Source organism: Dermacentor silvarum, chromosome 3 (assembly GCF_013339745.2).
Source record: "Dermacentor silvarum isolate Dsil-2018 chromosome 3, BIME_Dsil_1.4, whole genome shotgun sequence".
NCBI lineage: Eukaryota > Metazoa > Arthropoda > Arachnida > Ixodida > Ixodidae > Dermacentor > Dermacentor silvarum.
Genome location: NC_051156.1, coordinates 85,188,290 through 85,216,204, shown reverse-complemented (window position 1 = coordinate 85,216,204; position 27,915 = coordinate 85,188,290). Strand labels below are relative to the sequence as shown.

General features: G+C 49.3%; 1 protein-coding gene across 2 annotated transcripts in view; it reads left to right on the top strand.

The window, feature by feature from the left end:
* The first annotated feature begins 392 nt into the window (after nt 1–392).
* The window catches only part of LOC119445554 (monocarboxylate transporter 9), a 100,270-nt gene continuing 72,747 nt past the window's right edge, over nt 393–27,915 (top strand). The window contains exons 1-2 of one of the 2 annotated variants that reach the window (XM_037709821.2): nt 393–567; nt 13,859–14,107. In XM_037709821.2, the coding sequence (XP_037565749.1) occupies nt 13,879–14,107 (229 nt within the window). In that variant the 5' untranslated portion in view covers nt 393–567; nt 13,859–13,878. Of the gene's footprint in view, nt 568–6,612; nt 6,775–13,809; nt 14,108–27,915 lie in introns of those variants that run through there. The other variant, XM_049663399.1, reaches the window with a different exon arrangement.

The following is a 27,915-nucleotide window of genomic DNA, read 5'->3' as shown; positions in this document are numbered from 1 at the left end:
CTCATCAGAAGATCGTGGTTTTGGTACGTAAAACCCCATAATTTTTTTAGTGCTTGACACCCAGCCGCAACGAATAAAGGACATGCACTCGTTGTATGGCTTGCTGCGAATAGGAGGCTATACCTTGTCCGGGAGCACTTGTTTCTCAAGAGATAGCAATGAGGTGGAGATAAGTAAAGTATAAGAACTGCAAGGAGGCCACAAGTGTACAGCATCCTAGCAGTCGATTGTAAGATCGGCACCGCAGACCACTTGCGTTATCGTTTTTGTTGTACCTTGAGTACTTAAGGAGAAAGCGTCCTGTTTCCTCGCTTCCAATCGCCGCGTAAGATAAGATTGACACGTTTTTTAGGCAATGATGGTACGTTCGAGCATTCGGTGGGCGAGACATGCAGAGCCCGACATCTGGAAGTGCTGCTCGAGTTTCAAGCTTCAGGTCTGAAATGCTTGCCGTTTTCCGACATCTTCGTCTACGTTAATAAGTTCCCTATTTTATTATGCTGCTGGATACTTCCTTCAAGGATTGGATTCACTTTGGCCATGCTGGAATGTACTGTATCTGGTTGCGTAAGTGTGCATGAAGCGATCCTTTTTCTTATTAGCGTTATGTATGCACACACACAAGCGCTGGTGATATAATTTCGTCTCATGCTATGCGTTTCAAGTATCAACTGAAGACAATCTACAGCTGACACTTAGGGATTCTCACTGGATCCAACGTTCCGACTAAGATCTTTGTCATTGTCAGGGCAATAAGTGCCCTTGTCGAAACGTTGCAGGGTACAGTGACAATCCTTGTTCTAGCATCGCTGATCACTTCAAACGTTCATCATCTTGTGAACTACTGTACTTATATGATACCTGAATAATTTCGTTGAATTCTGCGGTTTTACGTACCAAAGCCACAATTTGATTGCGGGGCACGCCGTAGTGGGGGACTCCGGATTAATTTTGACCCTCAGAGAATCTTTAACGTGCTCCCAATGCACAACACACGCGATTTTTTTTTGCATTTCGCCCCCATCGAAATACAGCCACCATGGCCGGGATTTGATCCCGCGAACTCGTGCTTGGTAGCACAATACCTTAGCCACTAAGCCACGGCGGTGGATCTATACCTGAAGAGGACGTTCACCTTAGTTGCTCTGCAGTTGTGCGCACCTGTTGTTCCATGGAGAAGTGCATATTTTGCTCAGCGGTGTGTAAACATCGTGGCGTTTATACAAATCAATGTCGAGTATATTTCTTCTGGCATCATTCCGAATCTCGCTAGCTTTTCTGGAGACAGCCTCGAGAAATTAAGAACAAGGCTGCAAACACAACTACATCGACGATAATACCCAAACACACACGCACCGTCGCACAGAGCGCGAGCGGATAGCAAAAGGAATACTCGCGCCAATCTGACATGTCCAGTCCTCAACATTTCGGCGCGTAGCTTTGCTATACGATGACGTCAAGATACGCAGCGCCAGGCGATGCTGTTGGAAACTATAAAAAATCACATCCTGGGGATTTACGTCCCAAAACCATAATCTTGTAATGAGACATGCCACAGCGGGAGACTGGGGGAAATTTTTCACGTAAATCATATATCGCCTTATTCTAGACACTTTGCGGTTCTAGAGACTTTGCTTATTCTAGAGACTTTGCGGCAAATTAGTAAATTTGCAGGCACAAGTTGGAATCAGCTAGCACAAGGCAGCGGTAATAGAGATCGCTGGGAGAGGTGTTCGTCCTGTAGAGGACATAGTAGGCTGACGATTGATGCTCATGCAACTAGAAATAACTATTGACGACTTGCGTTACTAACAAACGGGCTAGTCCTAACCGAGCGCCTCATTGACGCCTGAAAAGAATAGTTCGCCTTGTACTTTTTCAGGAGCGGTCCCATTTGAAAACTACAAAAACTCTCCGCGGCCCTATCCGCCGAGAGCGACCGCCATTTTGGCATGGCTGTGTGATGTCAGAAATAGGGGGGGGGGGCAGCGCTGTGTCGTATTTTTTGAAACAGTTGCAAACAACATCGCCAATCTTACTCCGCACGCATTGCGCCCAATGGCGCAGCAAGAGCATCGCCGTTGAGATGTGCCTGCAGTTCCTGTACTCGCGCAATAACAAAAGCTATGAAACCTACGAGCAGCACGTGCATAAATTTAACAGTCATTTTAGGATACACTGAAGAGGACGAATGCGAAAGCGTGCGTGCTCACGAGACATTCAATAAATTACTTGACATTATCATTCGAACGCGTTACATGCTGTAACTTGTTTTCTCCCATCAAAGTTCGTGGGTTCCAGTGCCTTAAGTCTACCTTAATCAACATCGCCCTAATTAACACCAAAGGTCGAAGATTTCAATGCCATATTTAACTCCATATAAATAACGATGCCCTAATTAACTTCGGCCTAATTAAGACCAATTGTCGTGGGTTAGGACTCCCACCAAATGATCATGGGTTCGAGTGTCCTTTATTAGCTCTATTTTAATTAACTGTGCCTTCATTCATTTCGCCTTAGATAACACCAAAGGTCGTGAGTTTGACTTTCACCAATGGTAGTGAGTTGGACCATCAATGGTGGCACCATCATTTTTTGGTGCCACTGAATTTTGGTGCAATAACGCCAGACAGTAAATTTTTCGACCACGCCGGACAACAAATTTTTCGGCCCATGAGCCACTTAAGTCTTTCGCCTTAAAACAAAGCAACGCATGGCGGCAATTACGTGTTTCAATTTTCTGCGATAATTTGCGCTCTTTGCATTACACAGTAATATGGCTTCCGAGACCAGCTTCGCCTAATCGAGATAAACGTTTGCTGGGGTGCAAAATAATTTTGTTACAACTCAACGTTCCCATACAGCTGTATGGCTCAATTGCGCTATTAAAGAGTTGAAATATAAATACTTGACTGATGCCAGCACGCTTTGGGACGCATACGGATGAACGTGCAACGTATAATTCATGCTTATAAATTAGGGGTCCCGACCCCTTTAAGGTATCGAATTACCTGTGCGATGTATCCTCCCTCCACGTTTCTAAAGATCCCAATACAGATCATATAGCAGGGCTGAGTGATTTGTCAGTAAACCTTTCGTGTAATCAATTTGCGCTCCATTAGCGATTAGTAAATTGTAACCAGGTGCTGCAAGTCATCCTTCAGAACGAAAGTAGTTTGGGGCAGTGCCTGTTTTTGTAGGAAGATTTTCGGCCAGCTTAGACTAGTACTGGCTTTTCTGCTGGTGAGGCACCTTTTGGAATACCTTTATAGTACATATCACAAAGTGGTGGACTAGTCAATTGGGTAGTCACGGCCGATGTTCCAAACACCTCCTCTTAGCAAGAGCGTGAGCTCTGTACCAATGGCACTTATTCACCGGGCCAGCTGAAAAATTTGAGGCCAGCTCCCTGAGCTTGGACTTCTTCCTGAGGCCACATCGGCTACTTCCCCAAACGGCATGGAATCTGCGCCGCGGACTCATTACACGTTTCAGAACCCACGAGTACCAGAAGTACGTGTTCCATGGTCCCTTCTTTGAGGACGTGGAGGACTGGCTGAGTAAGTTTGAACACGTTCATTGAATGGAACGACGCGACCAAGTTGAAGAATGTCTGCTTCAGCCGAAAGTGAGCGCTCGTAGGTGGCACGAGAACCAAGTACAGCTGTTTCTTTCGAGGAGCGAGTTCTGCCGTCACCTGCGGGAAAGCTACACCAACGCTGATCGCAGTCAACAAGCCGAGTGGGTCATTCATTCGCGTATCCAGATGTCAAACGAAAGCGTTACCACGTGCGTTGAGGACCTGACGTGCCTGTTGTCCAGTCAAGAAGATGACCTCCTCACGGAATTCGAGGAGATAAGGAGCAGTTATTTGATGGCTTCGTTCGAAGTCCTCCATAGACTGTGGCCGAGTTTTCGACTGAATCCGTGGGAATGGAAAAAAGTGCTGTAGCAGCAGTTGGCTTTGAACAGCCGCCAGGTCAGTGTCGCTTCAACGACGAAACCCATTGGAGCTGTGAGAAGTAGCAATGACTGGCTTCGTTAGCTTATCCGATCAGGTGGTGTGCAATGAGCTGCAACAGCTTTACTACCCACCTTAATCTACTGTTGAGTCTATATGGAGCCTCATCCGGAACGAAATACAGCAAGCTCTGCAAGTCCCGCTTTCCAGTAAGGATAACCCGTCCGTGGCGCCTGAGCTCGAGCGTTGATAATACGAGGAAGCTGTGTGACGTTCTATTCACGCTTTAGCGCGCTTCGCAAATGCTACAACTTTCGCCACCGACATGTCTAATACCACCCGGGCTACCAAGCTTGGCTGTGGACTCAGGTCCACCCCCAGCTTTATCTGAACAGCTGCTCAGTCGCTATTTTCGACCATACAAAGTGTGGAGACACGTTAGTGACGTCAGCCAGGAAGTTCTTCCGGATGGTGTCAATTACCCGGGCGTCAAAATCACTACTCGGACAATATGCACGTTGTTCTACTGAAGCCGGGGTTTACGCGCTAGTGCCACTGCCTTCCGACTTCGTCCTTTATTTCGTTATTTATTTTTTTTCTCGCTTTCCCAATCTGATAACATTAAAAGTTGCCGCTACATCTTTTGTGCGCACATTGTGTTCCACCGCACTTTTTTGTCTGTCGTATATGTCCGCTTTCTCAAGCACAAGGACGATACCTGTTTTTCAGAGCGAAGCTTTATATGACTAGGCGAAACAAAAAAGCATCTGTGCATCGCCTGTCCGCAGACAACTATCATCATCGGCATTGGCTTGAGTGTCGTCGTCTTCTTCCGCAGCTGGCTGGTTGGCGCCTCTCGGGTAGCGCTCCTGCACGTGCTCGGCACGCGCTCGGGCCACTGCTCCTACGTTTGTTGTCGTCGTCTTCTTCCACAGCTGGCTCCGTTGCCGCTCATCATTGCAGCGTAAAATTTCACTTCTCTCCGGTCGTCGTACTGGGGAGGGCGCGTTTATGGGAGTATGCCTCATTGCCTAAAGAGGTATGAGCTATTGATTGTGCTACCGTGGCGGACAGATTTAGTTTTGAAGCAATTTATTTGTGAAGAATCGCTAGCGGCAATGGTGGGCGAATGCTGCTAACCACGCCAACGAGCAAACTCGAGACATAGAACGCAAGTGACAAGGGCGGACTGCGGGCACACCGTCAGTGACGTCGTTCCCTCCGTCGCAGCCGAACGTGTGTGTAACCTCATAATTGAGAAATACTTCAATGAACCATCGGGATTAACCCAGTGATACACACCGAGGCCGCACGTTTCAGATTCGCTGATTAAGCATCTTGACGGAGTGGAAGGGCCGACAATTTTTTTTTTTTTGGAGGGGGAGGTTTTAGGATACTCTCGTGTGCTACGAGCCATCGTTCAGAAAGAAAAAGTGGTTTGGGACATCGCGCGCTCTTGCTCGGGCGTTTTCGGCCATCTCGGGCTAGTGCTCGGTTTTATGCCTGTGTTACTTTTTGTAGTAATATGTCAAAGCGCAAGTTAGTTTACAGTACGCCATTTATCCGAACAGGAAATCGGAAATACTTTGTTGTAGCTCGTTACTCAAAGTTTATTTTATTTCCCATACTGTCAATCCCTCAAGGGATTATAATAGGAAGGGCAAGTACAAGTACAAAAAGCAAATACAAATTAATTACATCATCACAAATGTTATAGCAAAAGCTTTTGCTAAACTAAACAACATAATTAAGTACATCATCGATTCAAGATATGGGTACAATTTACGATAACCCAATAAAGTTCAAGAAAATAAACAAAGCAATTCAAGCAAAAATGGTAAACACATGTGATATCAAGTACGTGATGAGCATGATAAACAAGACTCAGTCAGGTAAAGTCACGTGAAGGTAACAAAAATGGAGAGAAGATAAATATTTTTAAGTTCAGAAGTCAACTAATATTAAAATGATAACACAGAAAAAGTAGACGCCCCCCCCCACCCCCCCCCCAAAAAAATACTCCCAGAACTACCACAGTTGCATATATATATAGGTAACTTTCTCTCTCAAAAAAAGAAATAGCCTTCACGGCCTTCCACAGAACAGTTCTGTCACTGACCTAGTGGGAACGTTGTCGGGCCTGAACCCACAACCTAAAGCTAGAATTTCAGAAAGCAGTTGGTTATCGAGGCGGGTCTTTGTAGTCAGTTAGGGCAAATGAGACAAGCGTCTGTGTGCATGCGCCTGGCGTTTCATCGCACGAATGCATCCCATGCAATTACCAGTTTGTTCACTGACAGCATGATACGATAGATCACAAAAATTCGTGCGTGAGTGAAGTGCTGGCAAGCACACGCAGAGGAGCTCAGTCTTTTTTTTTTTTTATCAGCACCAAGTTTTTGGTAGCGCAAGTGACATTCCAGTAAAATCAACTGTCAAGTGCAAAATGAAGTTGTTTTGCCTTTCGTATTTATAGCGTACCGGAACACAGGACAAAAAAGGCAGAATGAGCACCGCACTCTGACCTATTTCGCAGTTCATCGCTAGGGCACCTCTTGGGAAAGGAAAGATTGCCTGCTTGCTCGGCATAGAGGAATGCCCATGTCTATTTTATTTCGCTGAACACTGCATGGCACAGCCGTGAAGCAATTTTACCAGTGGTCCCGCAACTCCTGGCGTGAATATTTGTTTTCCAATGGAGCTCGCAGTACGAGCACCTAATCAAAGACTAATTTAAAAAAACATACTTTAAACGGTTGACGAAGTCTGGCGTCGACAAACCCAAATTTCTATGCCTGGTACTCTTACTTTCAGTTTATTATTCATTCAGGATACATAGTTGGTTGTTAGTAGTATCCAGACGAGGGTCCCAAAGTCATACGACTGCCGCGGGACCCTCGGCTAACAAGATTGGTACAAAATGAATAATTGATAGAGCAGTATAAAAATTATGCAATCTACAAGTAAATAAATAGTGGACATAGTAGTGGAAACGAATACACACAATTCTATAAAAGGAGTCATACTTGTAATTAGGAAAAATACGCACATTATCAACCTCAAATATACAAACCTATTTAAGAAATTAAGGATACACTTTATATGCAAAGTAAATAAACAGGACAACTACTTATACAAAATGAAATTTTAAGTTTATACTTGAATGCATGCAAGGTTGACGATGATTTAAGAGCATAGGGTAAGGTATTCCAAAATTTAATCGCCAAGAAGTAAGATGTCATTTGGCCATAGTTCGTGTTACATTTCGGTAATAGAAAGTTGTGATTATGGGCAAACCTAGTGCTATTGGTATTTGTGAGCAACCTAGAGACTATTAATGGAAACGCGAGCTGTTTGTTAAGTAATTTAAATAGAATAATAAGTAAATTAAATTTGAACAAACCAGATACAGGAAGAATGAAGTTAGCCTGAAGGAGCGGAGAAGCATTAGAGTAAAAAGAACTCTTGGTAATAACGCGGATGGCCTGGTTCTGAATGTGCTGTATGGACGAAAGGTTACAGTTATATGTATTTCCCCACGAAGTAATGCCATATGTGATGCGACTATGTATGAAAGCAAAGTATAAAGACAATAAGGCGTGAACAGAAAAAATGAACGAGATTTAATGAGAGCTCTTATACCAAAAGCCGTTTTTTTTGTTTCACATAAGCAATATGGTTATTGAACTTCAAGTGGGGGTCTAATTTTATGCCAAGGAATGATACACATTCAGCCGCTGGGATTAAATGATGGTCTATGTATACCTGGGGTAGATAAGGGAGGACTTTTTGAGATGTTTTAAAAATAATGAACTGAGTTTTAAGTGGGTTTAAAATTAGGTTGTTTAAACGACACCATTCAACAACTTTGGTTAATTCATTGCGCAGCTTAGTGATTAACGTTGTTAACAACTTATGTGACATGGAAATGGCGGTATCATCAGCGTAAAGGACAACTTTACAAAGATTAATGCAATCAGGTAAGTCATTAATGTAGATACAAAACAATAGAGGCCCAAGTATTGAACCCTGCGGCACCCCTTGATTAATCACCTTAACGTTTGAATAACACCATCTATGCAGACTGATTGTTCGCGATCAAGCAAGTAATTTTTCTATAAAAGTTAAAGCTGGACCAGTTATACCCAGTGATTCTAGTTTAGTAAATAAAATATCGTGATTAACGGTGTCAAAGGCTTTAGTGAAATCAAGAAATACAGAACCGACAAAATCGCCGTTGACAATGGAAGACGTTAAGAAACCGGTTAATGATAGTAAAGCTAGATTGGTTGAACTGCCTGCACGGAAACCGAATTGGCAAGGCTTTAGCAACTTAAATTTGTTAAGGAACTTGTTAATGCGTTTCAGAAATAATTTGTGAATAATTTTGCTAATTGAAGACAAAATAGAGATAGGGCGATAGTTTAGGACCTCTGTGATATCACCTTTTTTGTGCACCGGGACTAACTTAGCCTTCTTTAGGGAGCTCGGAAAGGTACCACATTTAAAAATGAGATTAATTATATTGCTTAATGTTTCCGCAATATATGTAGCAGCGAGCTTCAAGTGATATGCAGAAATATTATCCAGTCCGGCGCTCGAGTTTTTTAGATTTAGGATTGTAGAACGCACTTCATCAGGGGTGACAGGAAATAGAAAAAAATGAATGTTTACAACGGGTAAGAGGATATGAAGAAGCTACGGGCCTATTATTGTATATCTCATGGAAGTAATCACTAAATGAATTAGCAATGCCGGATGCCTCAGTGTAGATTTGTTGTTTATATTTTATTTTATCAATTATTCTCCTAACTTGTTGTCTATTTAAAAAGTCATTGAAAAGTTGCCATTTTTTCCTGGGGTTATTTTTTGCCTTACAAAATTCTTTTTCATAATAAAGTCGTCTTGATTTTTTCAGAAGGTTATTCAACATATTACTATATTTTTATACCTAAGTTTTAGACCCACGTTGAATAGCTGTTTCCTTTTTTTAGTTTTCCTGTAGAGATTATCTTTCTTTCGCATGCTAGTTACCAAACCTTGGGTTAACCATGGATTATGGGGACATTTAAATACTTTCTTGGATTTGCCAGTTTTAGTGTTTGCATACACAGCTTTAAGAAACAAGGAGCAGAAATTATCTAGTGCTTCTTCAGGATCACGCAAGTTGCTAATGGAAGTCCAGTCAGTGTCGTGAATTGTATTGATAAAGTTATCTTGATGTAAGCTAGAAGTAAAATGGCACGTGTTATGGCGAGGTGGTTTAGCGGCGAAAGTTGCAAATACGGGAAGATGATCAGTGATAAGCACATCAATTACACCTGCGTGTGGCGTTGGTGTTATATTGCTTAAAACATGGCCAAGAGTACAGCCGCGTCCACGTCTGTGTAGAGCGCGCGAGCAGACAGCCTTGCTCTGCGGGGCGACACCGTGCGGCAGTTGCGGAGTTTGACGAAGTGTGCCAAGGAGCATGCGTGGCCTAATGAACATGCAGATAGCCGCGCGCTGCTTTAAACCAGAAATTATGTTGGTAAGCGCACGTGTTTTGCCGGTTGTACGCCTTACCCGAGGGCGCCGTCTTACTACCCACCATGACAAGGGAATTGCGCACGTGTGTGATAACGCGTGTGATTCTGTCACGGCACTTGATATAAAAAACAATGTCTTCACCCGTCCCAGGTAATGTTATGGGCCAATGAAATGACAACATCGCATGCGTGCTGCCTATATTAGACATAGGAATAACAAAACTTTTCGCAGAATCTGTTCGCAATGGCTCCCCCACTCACAGCGGATGAGCGACGCGCAATTGCAATTATAGGGCGCACAATGTACCTAACAGCGATATGCGCAGCTACTCGGCGCCCGATGCGCACAGTTAACAGGGTCCTTCAGGCTGCTTATTATGAAGGACGAATTAGTGATGCTCCCCGTGCAAGTCGACAGCGAGTGAAATCAGAAGATGAGGACCGCTTAATCGTGGCCGCAGCTGTGACCGATCGTTACCTCAGCGCCAGAGAAATAAGGGACGAAGTCGGACTCGGAAATATCAGCCTTACGACAACCAAGAGACGGCTTCACGAAGCTGGTATAAGTAGCACAGTGTCAGCGCAAAAAGTTATGCTGGATGAAAGACACCGCAATGAGCGACTTGAATATGCATCTGCGGTGTAGTCTTGGTGCCCGAACAACTGGCGCGCGGTTGTGTTCACGGATGAGGCCTCGTTCTGCACCCGTTGGGACCAGCAGTCCTGTGTGGCGTCCGCGCAACTGCCGGTATGTCACGTATTCCTACTGTTGTTACTGGCTTGCTTGAAACAGCAATGCTTGAAAATAAAAGCGCTTTTTTGTAATCTCTTAAGCTTCTAAGCAGTTAGGACAAGTAATACGATAATATTTCACTTCAGCATTGCAACTAATGCTTTTTTTCTTCCTGCATGGTCTCGAAGTTCGCCTTACTCCGCGAAGTTTTAATTGACAGCAATTGACAGCAAAAAAAGGGAAGTGCACTTCCCTTTTTTTTGTAAGATGCTCCATGCTGATTTACAAATATTTAACAATATAGAGATTAAATGTCAGCGCTATTGCGCTGACATTTCAGCGCAATAGCTGTTAGTTTAATGCATATGTTGATGACACATCTCCCGCAGGTACGACTACCGCTATGACTTGGGTACTAGTTCAAGCGGGCGCACCACTGTTCACGTGTGGGGCGCGGTCAGCCTGACAGGTTTGGGACCATTGCATCGATTTTTAGGGAACATGACCTCTGAATCGTACATGGGCGTTTTGGAGACAGTGCTCATTCCGCATCTTCTCGATGGCCCCTTCTCGGATGGACTTTACTGGCTACAACAGGACAACGCACCAATCCACACATCAAAGGCAGTGCAGCAGACGCTGGACAATTTAGCGGTGACAAGGCTAAAATGGCCTGCGAGAAGCCCCGATTTAAATATCATAGAAAATATATCGGGAATTATGAAGTGAAATCTAGCCAAAAAAGCAGGTCTAGCCGCAGTCACCGCTGACGAGCTATGGTTAACTATTAGAGAGGAGTGGGACCATCTCCGACAGCTGCCAGACCTTGTGAATCAGCTGTACGACTCACTTCCCAAGAGGATCGAAACTGTGAAACAAAATCGTTGAGGACCCATTTTCTATTAGAAAATAGGCGATATTTCTCGTTCCATATAATCGCATAAATAAAAGTTGTTCTTTTTCTCAGTGTTTCCATGTTTATTTTTAAAAAGTACAAGTCGTCGTGTAACCCTACTGATCCAACAAAGCGGTCATTGCTGCTCTAATGGCTAGGATATTGCGCATAATGCAGTTTTCTCCAAAGAACGACAAGGGAACCACAGAAAGGCGGGCATTCTAAGTAGTCCGCAGCGGCCTAACACGGGGAACATCAGGAAAGAGGCAAAGTTTCAACCACGAGGCCCCTCGTGGAAATCTTCTCCGTAGGATGAAGCTTCTTTTCTTCGGCAATGGCTGAACGCGCCACGTCCTATAATAAATAATGTTGAGCCAAAATATAAAATAACGCATTATCTATGAGCACCAATGGCAGGCAGAAGACGGAATCAAAAAATTACCGCCTCGATTTTCTTTTTACGCCGTTGTTGGCGTTATCATTTTTTCGTATCACCGCCTAATCGGAACGGCCAGAAAGTGTGCATGGTTGTGAGAGTCGGGCGCGTGTTATCAGCTGAAACGCGTAATATTTTCGCATGGAGATACCGAGAGCGCCCTGAGGAAGCACACATATTCGGTTAAACAACGGCCCTTTTAAACGTTGCCACTCGTGCAATACAGGTCGGCATGTATATTAGGCCGCGCATGCTCCTGGGCACAGTGCGTCAGATCCCGCAACTGCCGCACTGGTGTCGCCCCGCAGAGCAAGGCCGTCTGCTCGCGCTCTCTACACAGACGTGGACGCGGCTGTACCAGTTCCATTGAGTGAAAATCAAGTAGGGGATGAAATTAATGACTCAAGCCCCAAACCAAGAAAGCAATCACTGTATGCTATTGTGCTGTTGCTATCAGTATCCAATAAATTAATATTATATCATCAACCAGCACAACTTTCTTGTTTTCAGCAGAGATTATATAGAGTACTGCGGCGAGATGATGTAGAAAATCCGGGATAGATGAAGATGGGGAACGGTAAATGCATGCAGTGATCAAGTTATTCAGATTGCTGGAAGGGGAAAAGTTAGCCTCAATCCACATGGATTCACAGTTCAAAACATTTAAAGACAAGTCAAACCTACGCTTGTACTTAATATCAGACGATATAAATATAGCCGAGCCGCCATAGCGGCCAGACTCACGGTGACAATATTCTGAATTGTATGAGCGAAAACCATACAGATTGCCATCACAAGAGCCTAGCCACGTTTCAGTAATACACAGAAATGAAAAGGAATGACATAGCGATTCATTAAACGCAGTAATGCTGTCCTGGTTTTTGCACAAACTACGCGCATTTATGTGCAGTAACGAACAGGCAGAATTAGCTAGTAACGGTTTTGCTTCCTCAGATGAAAGCAATGCCATGAGGATATGAAACAAACATTATCAAATAGGAAAGATAAACTGGAGACATCAGTGTCACGTACGTGAATAGGCTAAGATCAGATTCCGCATTTATCCAAAAGACCTTGCTGTCATCAGACTTACGGGCCTTGATATGACAATTCTCAGTCCAGAGGAACCGCCATTTCTTTTCCTTCTTTAGCGCAAGCGCTTTGCTAAACAGTTTCTTATTGGTCATAGTAAGATGTTCGTTGACAAAAATAGAACTATCATTGTTTCCAGACATCCCGATCTGGGACGTACGCAGACGCGCTTTTGTGCTTTGCGAAGGAATTCATTTTCTTTTCGCGTGAACAAAAGCGCGCCATAATGCTTTTTTCAGCTGTTCTGCTGGCCACACAGTGAACTGCGTCGAAGTCTGTCAATGAAACAGGGCATTCAATTACTTCTCCAATGGTTTTCAATATAACTGTGCAATCTTCGCCTTTTGTACAAGGAACAGCTTTGATTTTGACATTATTCAGTCTGCTGTATTGCTCCATTTCTGCAATCCTCTTGGCGAGCTGTTCATTTTCGGCCCTGAGCGCCTTGTTTCAATTGATCAGTTCATCGACCGGCGCACGCACTGAATCATACTGGTCCCTCATGTGACGCACACTGTCCACAAGTGAGCCAAGGTTACCAAGACCCTGATCTTCTAGCTTCGTGGAAATTTTAGACACAAGATCATCAACAAGGTTATCCAGTTTAGCATGAAGCAGGGACTCAAGGTTCTCAATTTTCTTAGCAAGTTCAGTATTAGTAGGCATATTGCAATGCAAGCAAAACCACAAGGCAACACTTATGAGCAGTAGCCGCAGGTGAGTACGTTACATGGACGAAGAAAATAGTATGAGGACCAACCTGTAGCGGAGAGAACAGATTCTTAGTAGTGGTCCAGTTTCTACGACCGCTGCTCAAAAAGTGTCCGGGTGCGTTGGTAGCTCCTTTACAGAACCTCCGACGCAGCTAGCGCAGGCGTATAGGTGTCCAAGGGCAGAAGAGCAGCACATGCGAGCAACAGAGCGCTAAAGGTCGCACCTAGCGACGATAGCGAAGGCGATGACAATCTTCCGCTAGCCACGTAGCGCAGGCGCAGTTGGGCACAGAAGAAGACTCAGCAGGGTGGCACGTGCAGGCACGGGCGTAGCTGCGCACGGTTGAATGCTGCACGGCAGGAACCACTCGCTCGACAGTACCGGTCTGTAGCGGAGAGAACAGATTCTTAGTAGTCGTCCAGTTCCTACGAACGCTGCTCAAAAAGTCAGGAATTTCTTCTAGAGTTTTTCATTAGCAATTTTTCTCGCCGTTTCACAGGCAAACATAGCTGAACTGAAATGACCGGACACTACAAGTCATCGACGGCGGCAGAAACGGAGCGGCGGCGTGCTCTCATGGACCGCTGCTGGAGCGTCCCTTTCGGTGTGGCCCTGTCAGCGTTCCTGTTGGTCATGGTGAGCTCCTGCTACGGGTACGTGTCCGTGCTGTTCAGGGAGAAGTACGGCGTCAACCACGAGAAGGCGTCCTGGCTCGCAAGCACACTGGTCATCGCGCAAAGCTCTTCAGGTAAGTTGCGCGCATCGCGTGGTGCTACAAATGTGCTCATACCGATATCATACCTAGAGAGCCAATGCGAGAGAGCCAGATCATACCGAGAGAGCCAATGGATTGACAAATTGATGCACAGGAAAATTAATAAGGTGAATAAGTTCTCCGGACGACTGCAAGGTGGAGGAATCGTCATGATAGTGAGAAATTCTCATCCACTCGGCTGTAGTACGCAGCTATAGGCTCCGTACAGTGAACAGAGGGCGGTACAACCGAATACGGCAAAACGCCGTGCAGCGCCAATGGTGGTAGGAATGTGAAACACTGAGACGGCCGCTCCGAGCCCCGCGGCAGCGACTGAACGTGTTTCAACGAGTGCGTGACGTTCAAAATATCGCGTGTGTTGTTTTGCGCCTTTAAGCCGATAAGCTGTATTGAAAATTACTTTACAAAGGAGACAAGCTGTACTGAAAATTACTCGACAAAGGAGACAAGCTGTATGTGGCGGGCCACGTTTACGACGTGAAGGAGACCGACGGTGCCGACTTGAGGGCGCCGTCGGCCACTCTGAGCAAGGGAAACAAGTGTACGACGTTTCCTTGCAGCTAGGGAGAACATGCATGCATTTTTATATCAGCAAGTGGTTTTGACGCATAAGCGGAAGCGCACACGCTACCACGACTTATTGGAGGAAAATCTGCGGTGCAAGTTAAACGAAGACGAAGAACACACAAACAGGACGGGAGCTTGTGGCGCATTGCAACTAGATCAAACCAAGATTATGCTACCGCGACGTTTTTTCAATGAGAACAGTCCCAATTCGACATTCGGTGATTACACGTCGTTTTTGCTACGTTGCCAGGTATTCCGGTGCGTGGTCACAGAAATGTCCAACTGCAGCTCTGCTATTTACTGTATTTCGTTCATTTCGTGGCAGACGTGCGCAGAAACGCATTTTTGCAAATCTATAAATGACGCGTTTCTAGGTGTTGATTTTTCCTTTATTGGCTACTCCGCCGTTCACGAAGTGTTTGGAGCAGGTCCTGCTCGTCTGCTTCGGCATCCACGGCGAGCCGTCATTCTCGCCGAGGAAAGCAAGAGTAGCATGATTGCCAATACTACGCAGTTCATACTGACGACACAGTGCCCTATGCATGCGGCCGCAAGCAAGAGCACACATGCAGTAACCGAATGACTTCTTCACGAGACGGTAAACGAGGCAAACTCGCCACAAAGCGCTGACGAGAGAGAGCAGTCTCACGGCGGGCGCCACTTGGTGAAGGCATTTGAAGTTTAGATGTTACACGCACCATCACTACCCCCAAAATCAACGCAAACCGAGTTTACTTACTTCGCTGAAAGTATCACAGAAAAACGCAATTTAACAGTTAATTACCGGACTGCAAGCAATCAACAAAGATTCGCATGCAGCCTACAAGAGCATTTGAGGCGCAAATTCGCACGCAAAATTTCGCGCTACGCAAGCTTGCTGTGCAAAACGTGCTCCATACACTTCCAACCGCGCTAAGCACACAAATACAGTTACAGCACCTCAAGCAGCTAGACGTGGCTAGACCTTAAAGCATATAGTTACATTGACACTAGCAAAACGCTGTTTTCACAATTACTTAACTCTTCGAACAGCAACAATCCATCTTTTTCGTCGTTCTTGCTCTCACGGGCGGCTAGGAAATCGGTATACAATACACGCGAGGCTGGCCTTCATGGCTGTGGCAGTTTTTTACGCAGCAGTACCGGCACTTGTTCCTCTTCCGTACGCTTTCAGTCGATGGATTCGAATTAGTCGAGCTGAAGGATGACATTGTCTCAACGCCAGAAAAGACCGAACAGCACCATTGACGCCGCACCTACGAATACCCCCGCGCGCTTTGGCCGTCTCATTATTGTTGTCGGCGCTGCGACAATCGCAGCGATGGCGCAGCACAGCGATGGCGCAGCAATCGCAGCAAACTTCACTGTACGGAGCCTATAGCGAATCCCATACAGATTTCTCAGAAGGAAAGCTTCGCAGTTGAAGGACCATTTGTCCTGAGGGGCTGTGCAGTATGACCCAAGGTTATCACTCGCCCGAGTTTTATCCGAATTTGCACAGTGGCGGCGAGTGATCGAAGATAGCGCGGAACGCACGAAAGTAGCAGAAAATAAAATGTCAAGACAAGCTACGCATGTGAATACGAACGCACCCTGCGCACGCCGTTTCCTCCTTTCAAACACCACAGACTGCGCAATGTAACGTCGCAGCGCTGCTTATTGCTATCAACACAATATAACAATGTCGCAATACCACCACTGTCCCACTATCCATATACACACTCGCCGGGCACCGCTTCCTATGCGTTTCTGAGTCGCGTCAAAGGACTGTTCCTTCGGGAATTATCTGTATTGTACACATGGCGCATTCGTGTGCCGATCCCTTGCCTTCTTTCGAATACTACAAGGCATAATAAATAATTATATAATCATTTTATTTGATTAGGGGGGCACGTGTGTTTAAGTTTCGAATGCAATAAAAAAGTTTTGACGCTTTCTGCTACGAGCGGTGACAGTGAGCCGATAGCTTGCAGGCACGAGACCTTCTTGTATTTGCCCAAGTGCCGTGCCCATGCATGCGTTGCACGAGAGACATCTGGGTCGTTCGCTTCTCGTAGTCTGCTTTTTCCTAGTTATTACAGTACTACGAAGAGGAGCTTTGCGTCTAATGTATCTATAGCCCAGCTGCACTATACGCGACAGCGGATAAATACTCAGCATGAAATTCTTCGTTCGTGTGTCGTTGTCCCGTGCCAAAGCCCTGCGCTTGTCATCAGGACGCCCTCAGTTCGAATCACCTATACCATGCAGGTCTTTATATATATATATATATATATATATATATTGTAATGGAGAGACACAGAGACAACACCCGTTCCTGGGCCGGCTGTTCTATTATCTGCCTCGTCGTTTTCCTCTCTCTGTCCGCGCCCGCAGTCCGAGCGCCCGAGCCTAGGTGCGTCTTTTTCTTCATTACACTCGGCCACGCTGCCTAAGATAGCTCAGGTGGTTGTGAGGACACGCTGATTATGGAAATCAGGAAAAGCCGGCCTGTGCGCAACCAGCGTCTCTGGGGGTCGGCACTGCGTGTTACGATTGGGTCGCATGTCTCGTCGACGTATATCCCGTCGCAATTGGACAGGTAGGGCAGGAGATCGTGCACAATGAGCAGACGCTCTGCTCAGTCGTCGCGTACTTCTTCGCAACGTTGCCGCAAACTGAACGAGGCTCGTAGTTGCGCGCGAATCAGCCGCGCTTGACAAAAAACCGCGAGCATTCCGCGACTGGTCTTTTGCGTGACTCTTTCGGTGTCTTGCGCGTGCTACGCGTCTTTCGCTTGCGGGCAGCTCTCTGCTGATGAGCAAATTCGTCGAAAGACTCCGTGGACATGCCACGATGTGGCTCCGACGAGTCAGGAAGCATCTCCCGGCCACGATCTGTGGAAAAGTCGGGTTCCTGGAGTGATAGCGTCGGCGCCTCCATGCACCTCGGCGTTGATATGTTTCGGAACGGTTTTGCTGACGGCTGCAGACCGAAAGTGGTCTCGGTCTCTGGAAGTAATGGTAAAGCGTGAGAAGTGGTAGACGCAGAGTCCGAGACCCGTGGTGGTAAAACTAGCTCGCATTCTGGGTCTTCAGCGGGGCAGGTTTCGAGGCAATCTGCCGAAACCCTCCCGGGTACTGAGTACCAGGTGCCAGAAGAATGCCCCGTCGAAGTAGCAGTGGTGTTCTGCTGCGCGCTTGTGGGTAGTAGTGCAGCCGATGACGCCATTTTGTGATTTGCCGCTCGGTGGTGACTCGAAGCGGGAGCGGTCGTCGCCGTGCGCTTCCCACCATCTGCGATGGGGCCGACGACGACACTCGGGGAGCCGGCTTCCGCGGTGGGGCAGCCGGCGGGCCTCCATGGCGAGGCGCTGCAGGGAACTACTGCCGCGTCAAGGTGGTGCTCCTCAGGAGCTCCTGCCGTAGAGCACTGCTGGCCGGGCTCGACGCAGTCATACGTGAGCGGGCCGAAAGCAGCGATCAGAGCTGCACTCCATTCAGGCCACAACCCAAGTTAAATGCCTGCGTAATTGTCCCATGCCTTGGCGGCGCCGCAGAGTCGTTTCGCGGCAACCAGCCATCTTGTGTGTTCTGGCCAGGCATGACGATCGCCCAGGGCATTGATGTGGCGAACCCAAAGGATGACGTCGTCTTGAAAGCCGCGAAACGTCGGTATGTCCACAAACGCCGGCTGCAGGGAAGCATGGACGGCGTTCCCAGGCAGGACGCAACCGCTGACGGATGCGAAGGCGGTCGTCATATCTAGGAGCTGTTGTGTCAACTTGGCGATGGCGTGGACGAGGGCATCGGTATATCCCTGTCCGAGAGCCGCCGAGGAGACTTCGACGCCATCCCCGGACGGTGCAGTGGGTACTTGCGACGGTGGTAGTGTGGCGGGCTCCATACCGAAGGAAGCGTGGACGGCGTTCCTGGGAAGGAGGGACCCGGCACGCCGAAGAACCGTGCGAGGAACACTTAAGGTGGAAACGCCTTAAGGCAGGTTCATTGTAGACTGCGCCATTGTAATAGGAGAGACACAGAGAGAGCACCCGTTCCTGGGCCGGCTGTTCTATTATCTGCCTCGTCGTCTTCCTCTCTCGGTCCGCGCCCGCAGTGCGAGCGCCCGAGCCTAGGTGCGTCTTTTTCTTCGTTACAATATATATATTGCAAAGCGATTTATTCACGTGTAAACGTCAAGGAATGCGAGAAACGTCAGGCGAACGTCAAGAAGCGGCGAGGCGACCAGCAGCCAAAATCCTGGCAAGCGCAAGCTCGGGGCGCGTGGTTAGCATTAACACTGTGGCTTGCTTGTTGACTGCTTCGTCGTCGTCTTGTCTTCTTCATTACATTGGCCCCCGGGAAGTAGCGTAGCTACAGTGTACTTCTAGTACACTGTAGCGTAGCCATCCTGGCGACTTAAGGCGTTGTCAGTATAGAGGGGTCATAATAGGGCTTGAGGCGACTCACGTGAACGATTTCTCGACCACGACGACGTAAGTCTTGAGACGCTGTCAAAGGCTCAACGTCATAATTGACTGGAGATGTCCGAGCGAGGATGCGGTAGGGCCCATGATAGCGGGCCAATAATTTAGACGAAAGGCCAGGCGTACTCGGAGGAATCCAAAGCCAAACTAGGGCACGGGTCGCGAAAGTAGTGAGACATCGGTCGGTGTCGTGCCTGAGCTTCTGGTGACCTTGGTCCTCGGTTGTCAATGAACGGGCCAACTGTCGACAATCTTCGGCGTACTTGGCGACATCAGAAATTGCAGCGTACTCAGATGAGTCAGGTGTGTAGGGAAGCATAGTGTCCAGCGTGCATGATGGCTCACGTCCGTACAAGAGGAAGAACGGCGAGAATCCTGCAGTCGCGTGCGTAGCAGTGTTGTACGCGTATGTGATGAATGGACGGACGGTGTCCCAATTTGTCTGGTCTGACGCCGTGTACATCGTCAGCATATCCCCCAGAGTGCGATTAAATCGCTCAGTGAGGCCATTAGTTTGCGGATGATATGCACTTGTCATGCGATGAACGATGTTACACTGCACGAGCAAGGCTTCAATAGCATCTGACAGGAAAACACGTCCCCTGTCGCTTAAAAGCTCACAGGGAGCACCGTGGTGCAGTACGAAGTTGCGTAAGATGAAAAACGCAACGTCTCTTGCTGTGGCTGTAGGCAAAGCTGCAGTCTCGGCGTAACGCGTGAGGTGGTCCACGCCGACAATTATTCACCTATTCCCAGAGGTGGTTGAGGGAAGCGGGCCGTATAAGTCGATACCGACGCGGTCGAATGGACGGGCCGGGCAAGGGAGAGGCTGAAGTGTACCGGCCGGGCGTTGAGGTGGAGTCTTGCGCCGCTGACAGGCAGTGCAAGCACGTATGTACTTGCACACAAATGCATACATTCCGCGCCAGTAGAATCGCTGCCGCAAGCGATTGTAGGTCTTGAGAACGCCGGCGTGAGCGCTTTGTGGGTCAGTGTGGAAAGCAGCGCATATGTCCGTGCGCATGTGGCGAGGTACCACTAGAAGCCACCTCCGGCCATCAGACGCGTAATTCCGGCGATAAAGGAGATCGTCGCGAATAGTGAAATGGGCGGCTTGGCGATGCAGAGTTCTTGAGGCGGGATAAGTGGATGTGTCAGTGAGAAAGTCAAGGAGTTGACAAATCCACGCATCCTTGCGTTGCTCCGACGACATGTCTGCAAAGTCAATAGGCGACAAGGGAGCCGAAGAGGCTGACGGAGAAGCCGTGTCAGACGCTAGCGGCGAGCGGGACAGTGCATCAGCGTCCGAGTGTTTGCGGCCGGATCGGTACACAACACGGATGTCGTAATCTTACAGGCGAAGCCCCCAACGACCGAGGCGTCCCGAGGGATCTTTCAGCGACGAGACCCAGCATAGAGCATGATGGTCCGTGACGACGTCGAAAGGGCGGCCATAAAGGTACGGACGAAACTTAGCCAAAGCCCAAATTATAGCGAGGCACTCTTTCTCGGTGACAGAATAGTTACACTCGGCTTTCTTGAGCGTGCGACTCGCGTAGGCAACGACGTATTCTTGGTATCCTGGTGTTTTTTGAGCCAATACCGCACCAAGGCCAACACCACTGGCGTCAGTATGGATCTCCGTAGGCGCATTAGGGTCAAAGTGACGGAGTATTGGTGGCGACGTTAGTAAGCGCCGTAGCGTTCGCAAAGATTCGTCGCATTCTGTTGAACAAGCAGACAGGCCGTTAGAGGCGGTCAGAAGGTTGGTAAGAGGCGCGATGATGGTAGCAAAGTCGCGCACAAATCGACTAAAATACGAGCACAGCCCAATGAAACTTCTAAGTGTTTTCAATGAATTGGGCTTGGGATATTCGGCTACGGCACGGAGCTTCGCGGGGTCCGGAAGAACTTCCTCCTTGCAGACGACGTGGCCTAGTATCGTCAGCTGGCGTGCAGCAAAGTGGCACTTCTTTATGTTAAGTTGAAGGCCAGCAGAGGTGAGGCACGTAAGAATCGCAAGAAGACGAAAAAGGTGAGTTGGAAAATCGCGAGAAAAAATGACGATGTCGTCAAGGTAGCAGAGGCAGGTATTCCACTTGTAGCCACGAAGGATGTTATCCATCATCCGTTCGAAAGTAGCTGGGGCGTTGCACAATCCGGACGGCATCACGTTAAACTCATACAGTCCGTCAGTGGTGACAAAAGCCGTCTTAGGTCGGTCAGGGTCGGCCATTGGAACTTGCCAGCAACCCGAGCGCAAATCCAGTGACGAGAAATATTCTGCCCCTTGCAAACAATCGAGAGCATCATCGATGCGGGGCAACGGGTATACATTCTTCCGAGTTATCTTATTGAGGCGGCGGTAGTCAACACAGAATCTTATAGAGCCATCCTTTTTGCGCACAAGTACAACTGGAGAGGACGAGGGGCTCTGGGATGGCTGAATGACACCACGCGTAAGCATATCATCCACTTGTTCATTGATAATACGCCGGTCTGCCGCTGAAACTCGGTATGGTCGTTGGCATAAGGGCGCATGGGAACCGGTGTCAATGTGGTGTGTGACGCTTGTTGTACGACCTAAAGATGGTTGAGCGCAATCGAAGGAGGAGCGGAAGTCTCGAAGAAGGGCCAGAAGTTCGCTGCGTTGTGTTGACGGTGGATCGGCAGCAATAGAAGGGTGGAAACTGTCTGGACCCGAAGGTTTGGGCACAGGTGATGTCATGGCATTCAGTTGAAGATGGGGTTGGTCCTCTGCAAACTCGAGGGAGCGCAGGAGATCGGCACCTTGAATGTGACCCAAAGATTCTCCACGAAGTAATGTAACGGAGGATGGGAGCCAGTTGGAAACTAACATAGTAGTAGCACCCGATTCAACCGTAAGTACAGCAAACGGCAGTCGTAGGCCGCGACGGCGGAGAAGTACCTCCGATGGGGCAAACAGAACAGTTCCGTCAGGGGCGGCCGTACAGGACAGAGGCACAAGGGTCGACGTTTCAGGGGCAATATCTGTGTCTGCAGCAACCACCAGTTTGTGAGCGTCGGGATGATTATCCACCGAAAGAGAGGTTTGCAATGGCGTAAGGGCCACTTCTGCACGGGAGCAGTCTATGACGGCGCGATGACGTGAAAGGAAGTCCCATCCGAGAATAACGTCGTGGGAGCATGACGGCAGCACGAAAAACTCGATGACATAATGTTCACCTTGAATAGCGACACGTGCGCTGCAAACAGCTGAAGGCGCAATGCACTGTGAGCTGGCAGTGCGGAGCATTAGTCCCGAGAGCAACGTGGTCACTTTTTTGATCTTGCGGCATAGGTTTTCGCAGACAACCGAAACAGCGGCCCCCGTGTCAATAAGCGCTAATGCAGCGGTTCCTTCAACGTCGACGTCGATAATGTTTTGCGGCGAAATAGATGGAGGCCTTGGGCAGTTCGACGCGCATGCAGCTCTTGCCTTCGGAACTGCAGCGATCAGTTTCCCTCCTCCGTAGGAGGTCGGCGACGTATGGGTGATAGGGAGCGTCGTCGCGGAGATAGGGACCGGCGAATAGCATAGGCTGGCGGATCGTCAGAGAGGTACCTTGGTGGCGACCGGGCAGAGGAAGGAACAGGCCTGCCCATGACGTCAAATGGCGAAGGTGTACATCGGCGACAGTGGCGGGCGACGTGTCCAGCGACACCACAGGAGAAGCCGATGGGCCTATTGTCAGGCGTTCGCCACGCGTCGGGGCGGCGGAGGAACGGAGCCGAAGGTCTCGCGAAGGCGAGCGGCGCAGCATTCGCGGTCGTCGGCCAGGCATGGGTCGGCATCGCAGGGCGAGCATACGGCGCAGGATGTTGAGGGGGTCGAGCCGCGACGGAAGCGTAGGTAAGTGGCGCAGTGACGGGTGGTTCGTGAGTCACAGGCGGGAGGGCCTCAGCAACCTGGGTCCGAATGACGTGTTGAAGGTCCGGAGCCAAAGACTGCGAAGGCTCGTGCGTGAGAGGCAGCAATGAAAGCTGACGCGCTACCTCTTCCCGGATAAAGTCCTTGATGGTAGAGAGCAGCGGCTGTTGATCGGCAGAGTGGGCAGCTAGCTGCAAGCTCGATAGTGTGTCTGGCGTCATGAGGGCTTGGCGTCGTCCTCGATGCCCTTCAGGATGTGCTCGATTTTCTCGCCCTCTGTCATGGTAGGGTTGACGCGGTTGCAGAGATTCAGCACATCCTCGATGTAGCCTGTGTAATTCTCCCCTGGATGTTGCGCACGTTCACGCAAGCGCTGCTCTGCGCGAAGCTTGCGGGCCGTAGGCCGACCAAAGACGTCCGAAATGGAAGTCTTAAAAACGGACCAAGTGGGTATGTCGATTTCGTGGTTGCGATACCACAGTTGCGCGATGTCCGCGAGATAAAACATGACGTGACTCAACTTCGATGAATCGTCCCATTTGTTATTGGCGCGGACCCGTTCGTATGTCAACAACCAGTCTTCAACATCGGAGTCACCTGAACCGTTGAAGATGGGCGGATCCCGCTCACGGTACACGGCGCTGCAGGTGGCAGGCGCTGCCGAAGGGTGAGTCTGAGTCGAGGTGTCGTTGACTATCATGGGTGCAGGAACCGGAGGGAGCGTCCGGGAGCGGAGTTCCAGGTTGGTGCGGGGGACCCACGCAGCCTCCACCAAATGCAAAGCGATTTATTCACGTGTAAACGTCAAGGAAGGCGAGAAACGTCAGGCGAACGTCAAGAAGCGGCGAGGCGACCAGCAGCCAAAATCCGGGCAAGCGCAAGCTCGGGGCGCGTGGTTAGCACTAACACTGTGGCTTGCTTGCTGACTGCTTCGTCGTCGTCTTGTCTTCTTCATTAATATATATATATATATATATATATATATATATATATATATTGTAGTGGGGAATATGCATGTAGGTGCCGTGGGCACTGCCATCACTTCGGCCCGAGACCCGAGCTCGAGCTGCGGATACCAACAGCTAGGACTGTGCCTAAAAAGCAACTTGCGATCCCTCGGTCGAGTTTCAATAAATCCCCCTTTCATTTGGTGGAAGGGCTCGGTAACCTCGAAAACTGGAACTCCGAAGCCGGACGCTATCCACTGCTATGACCATGCCTGACAACACCGCCCAGGAAGACAAACCTCAGCCTCAAGCAGTCATCGTTTCTGGTGTGTTGCGCCAGCGCGATCCTGCCGTCTTTATCGGCACCGATGATCATGACGTGGAGTATTGGTTGTCATCGTACGAGCTGGTAAGCCGGCACAATAAGTGGGACGACGCCACCAAGTTGCACAACGTGTCGTTTTACCTTACCGGCGTCGCGAGCCTCTGGTTCCGAAACCACGAACACGATTTCATCACATTGACTGCATTCAAGACCAGTTTTGCAAAAGTGTTCGGGAGCCCCGTTGTGCGCAAGCTTCACGCTGAACAACGCCTATGTGAGCGCGCACAACATCACGGTGAAACGTTCACCAGCTATATCGAAGATGTCATTGACCTGTGCAGGTGGGTGAATTCGTCAATGGCAGAACAGGACAAGATAAAACACATTATGAAAGGCATTGATGAGGACGCCTTTCAAATGTTGTTAGCGAAGGATCCGCGTACCGCATCGCGTACGTAATCAACTTGTGCCAAAGTTTTTACGCGCTACGGAAACAACGCATCTTCGCTCGACGCCCACCACCCACGGAAGATTCGCTAGCAGCATTGGTTATTGGCGAAAACCAGACAACTTTGCTGACGCAGATAAAAGAATTTGTGCGAGAGGAGGTTGCGCGACCGCTCTCCTTTTTGCCGACCACTGAGAAGCCTTCTCACTCTTTGGCTCCAGCGATCCGGCAGATGATTCAAGAGCAAGTGACCAAAGCTCTTCCATCTCCGTCTGAGCCGGCTCCCGTGGCCGCACCTCTGACGTATGCTGAGGCGGCTGCACGGGCTCCTCGCCTACCGGTGTTCTCTCCTCCGCCTTCAGCGCTTCGCCCGCCGCTGTTCTCTCCTGCGCCTTTGCCTCGGCAGCCGGCGGCTCACTTCTTCGGTGCACAACAGCAGGATACAAATCCTTGGCGCACTGCTGATAACCGCCCCATATGCTACGCCTGCGGCACCCCGGGACATGTTGCGCGCTTCTGCCGCCGGCGCTTCCCGGCCTTCATGGGCACCACGCGAGCCCCCAGCTACGGATTCCGACCATGTTGTATGCGACAACAGCCGCCACCGGAAGTCTACGTTGCTGATGACGTACCAGCTTCGGAGTACCAGCCCTTTGGTGTTCGGCGCTCGCCTCGCCTTCCCCTCGCCGCCGCTCCCTCTCACCTATGCGTCGTCGGCCCAGTGCCAGTACTAAGGCGGAAAACACACACACCTATATATATATATATATATATATATATATATATATAGAAGGAACCACGAAACTGGGCTCTGTAAATAACAGATTGGTGGGGTTCCGTAGTGGTGGTGCTCCATCATCGGAGTTCGATGAAATACTAGAGGATGGTTGATCCTTACCCACGGCACCGGAAGATGATGACGGTCCAGCAATACCCAATGGGAAAGTTGACCGGTGCTCTTGAACTCGAACGTCGTTTTCGGAGCCTGTCTTTCTGAGGTGAGCCCCGAGTATGAGCCTGGCGGCCTCCCGGCAGTGAGCAACAGATGTGGTCTGTCGACTGATATCTTTCGCCTGGTATGGGGTTGATATCGTCGTCTGGTGAGCCGTCGTACCCATGTGTCCAAGCAAAGGCGAGCAAAGGCGAGCCAGCCATCTTTTGTGGTCTGGGCAAGCATGGCGATCACCGAAGGCATTTATATTGCGAACAAAAAGGATGGCGTCGTCATGAAAGCCGAGAAAAGTCGTTATTGCCACGAAACCGGCTGCTGCAAGTCAGAGCGCCTCATCTCTGCCAGGCTGCCTGCCCAGCTGCCCGAGGAATCAGGGGCGGTGTCCAAGGATAGTGCTTTCGTTGTGGTAGTCATGGCAGCTGGTTCTACCACCAAGGAAGTATCGACGGCATACCTTGGTGGTTTGGAGGTCGTAGTGGTGCGTGGGATGACATCCTCGCCAAGGGAAGCCTGGATGGCGTTCCCAGGCAGGACGCAGCCGCTGACGAATGCGAAGGATCTCGTCATAACCTGGAGCTGCTGTGTCAGCTTGATGATGGCTCGGACGAGGTTACCGGTACAGCACTTCCCTATGGCGGGCCAGGAGGTTTGTACCCCGTCCCCGGACGGTGCAGTAGATACTTGCGACGGCGTAGGGTGGTGGGCTCCATATCTGAGGAAGCGTTTACGGCGTTCCTGGGCAGAAGGGACCCGGCACCTTGAAGAACCGTGAGGATACCGGCAAGGCTGCAACGCCTTAAGGCAGGTTCCTTGTAGACTGCGCCATTGTAAGGGAGAGAACAGAGACAACACCCGTTGACTGGGCTGGCGCCGGAGCCCAAGTGCCTTTCTTTCACTTCATTACAACATATGTATACATATCTATATTGTAATGCGGTTTATTGAGTGAGTGGGTCAGTGAAATAACCTTTATTGGACGTCCGGCGAGGACACGCGAACTCGTCGCGCACCCGGCTAGTCCCACGTGGGGACCGGCAGGTCTAGCATACCGGCCCGGTCGCGGGCATGCTAGACAGCCAGGAGTTGCTTGTCTAGAGCGGGGCTGCACAGAAGCGAGTCCCACTCCTCCTTGCTGAACTTGGGGTATCTCGACCCACACTTCTAGAGCATGTGTGCTAGAGTGGAGGTCTGCCCCGAGGACGGGCAGGCGTCGTCGCGATCTACGTGAGGGTAAACTTCGTGTAGAAGGGCCAGACACGGATATGTGCCGGTCTGTAAAAGTCTAAGAGAAACAGCTTGCGCCCTATTCAATTCGGAGTGAGGGGATGGAAAGACCCTTCTAGACATGCAGAAGAATTTCGTAACCTCATTGTAAGTAGCGGGAGCATCCCTGTTACCTTAGGGGGGAGGGGTGTCGGCTATCCTTAGAGAGGAGCGCGGTCAGTGAGGTTGCGCGCAGCCTCCTGACCAGACTCATTGAGGTTCGGGGGAGCACCCTCGACCGACCCTACGTGAGCGGGAAACCAGTGAATCGAATGATGCGTGAGAGCATCCGGACTGGAGACGCTAAGAAGACTAGCAGCTTGCTCGGCGATGCGACGCTTTAGAAAAGCCCTATCTGCCGTTTTGGAATCACTATAGATCTCGGACCCACGACCGTCTAGTAGGGCGAGGGTGATGGCGGCTTGCTCGGCGACTTCGGGGTCTGAAGTGCGAATTGTAGTGTTTTTGGAAATCTTGCCGCTGGAGCCGAGCACGACGACGGCAAAGGTCTTCCCATCGCTTTACTCCAAGCGTCGACGAAGCTTGCTCTGATGCCTTGTTGCTTGATCTGTTTGAGAATTGTTACTGCTCTCGCATTGTGTCTGCCCTCGTAGTGGAAGGGGTGGACGTTTCGGGGCACGGGGGCCACTTCGAACTTGTCTGGAATGCACCTAGGGATCGGGGTACTGACCCTCGAGAATACCGCAGGAGAGTGACCCAGCTCTTCGAGGATGCGTTTACCTGCCGCTGTGGTGGTCAGGCGAGCGAGTTTCGCGCGTTCTCGTGCTTCGGCAATCTCCTCGGCGGCGTTGTGTACCCCCAGCTTGAGGAGCTCTTCGGTATGGGTCCTAATGGGTAGCCCTAGAGCCCTTTTGACTACTTTGCGGATGAGAACGTTGAGCTTGTCTAGCTCCGCTCTGAG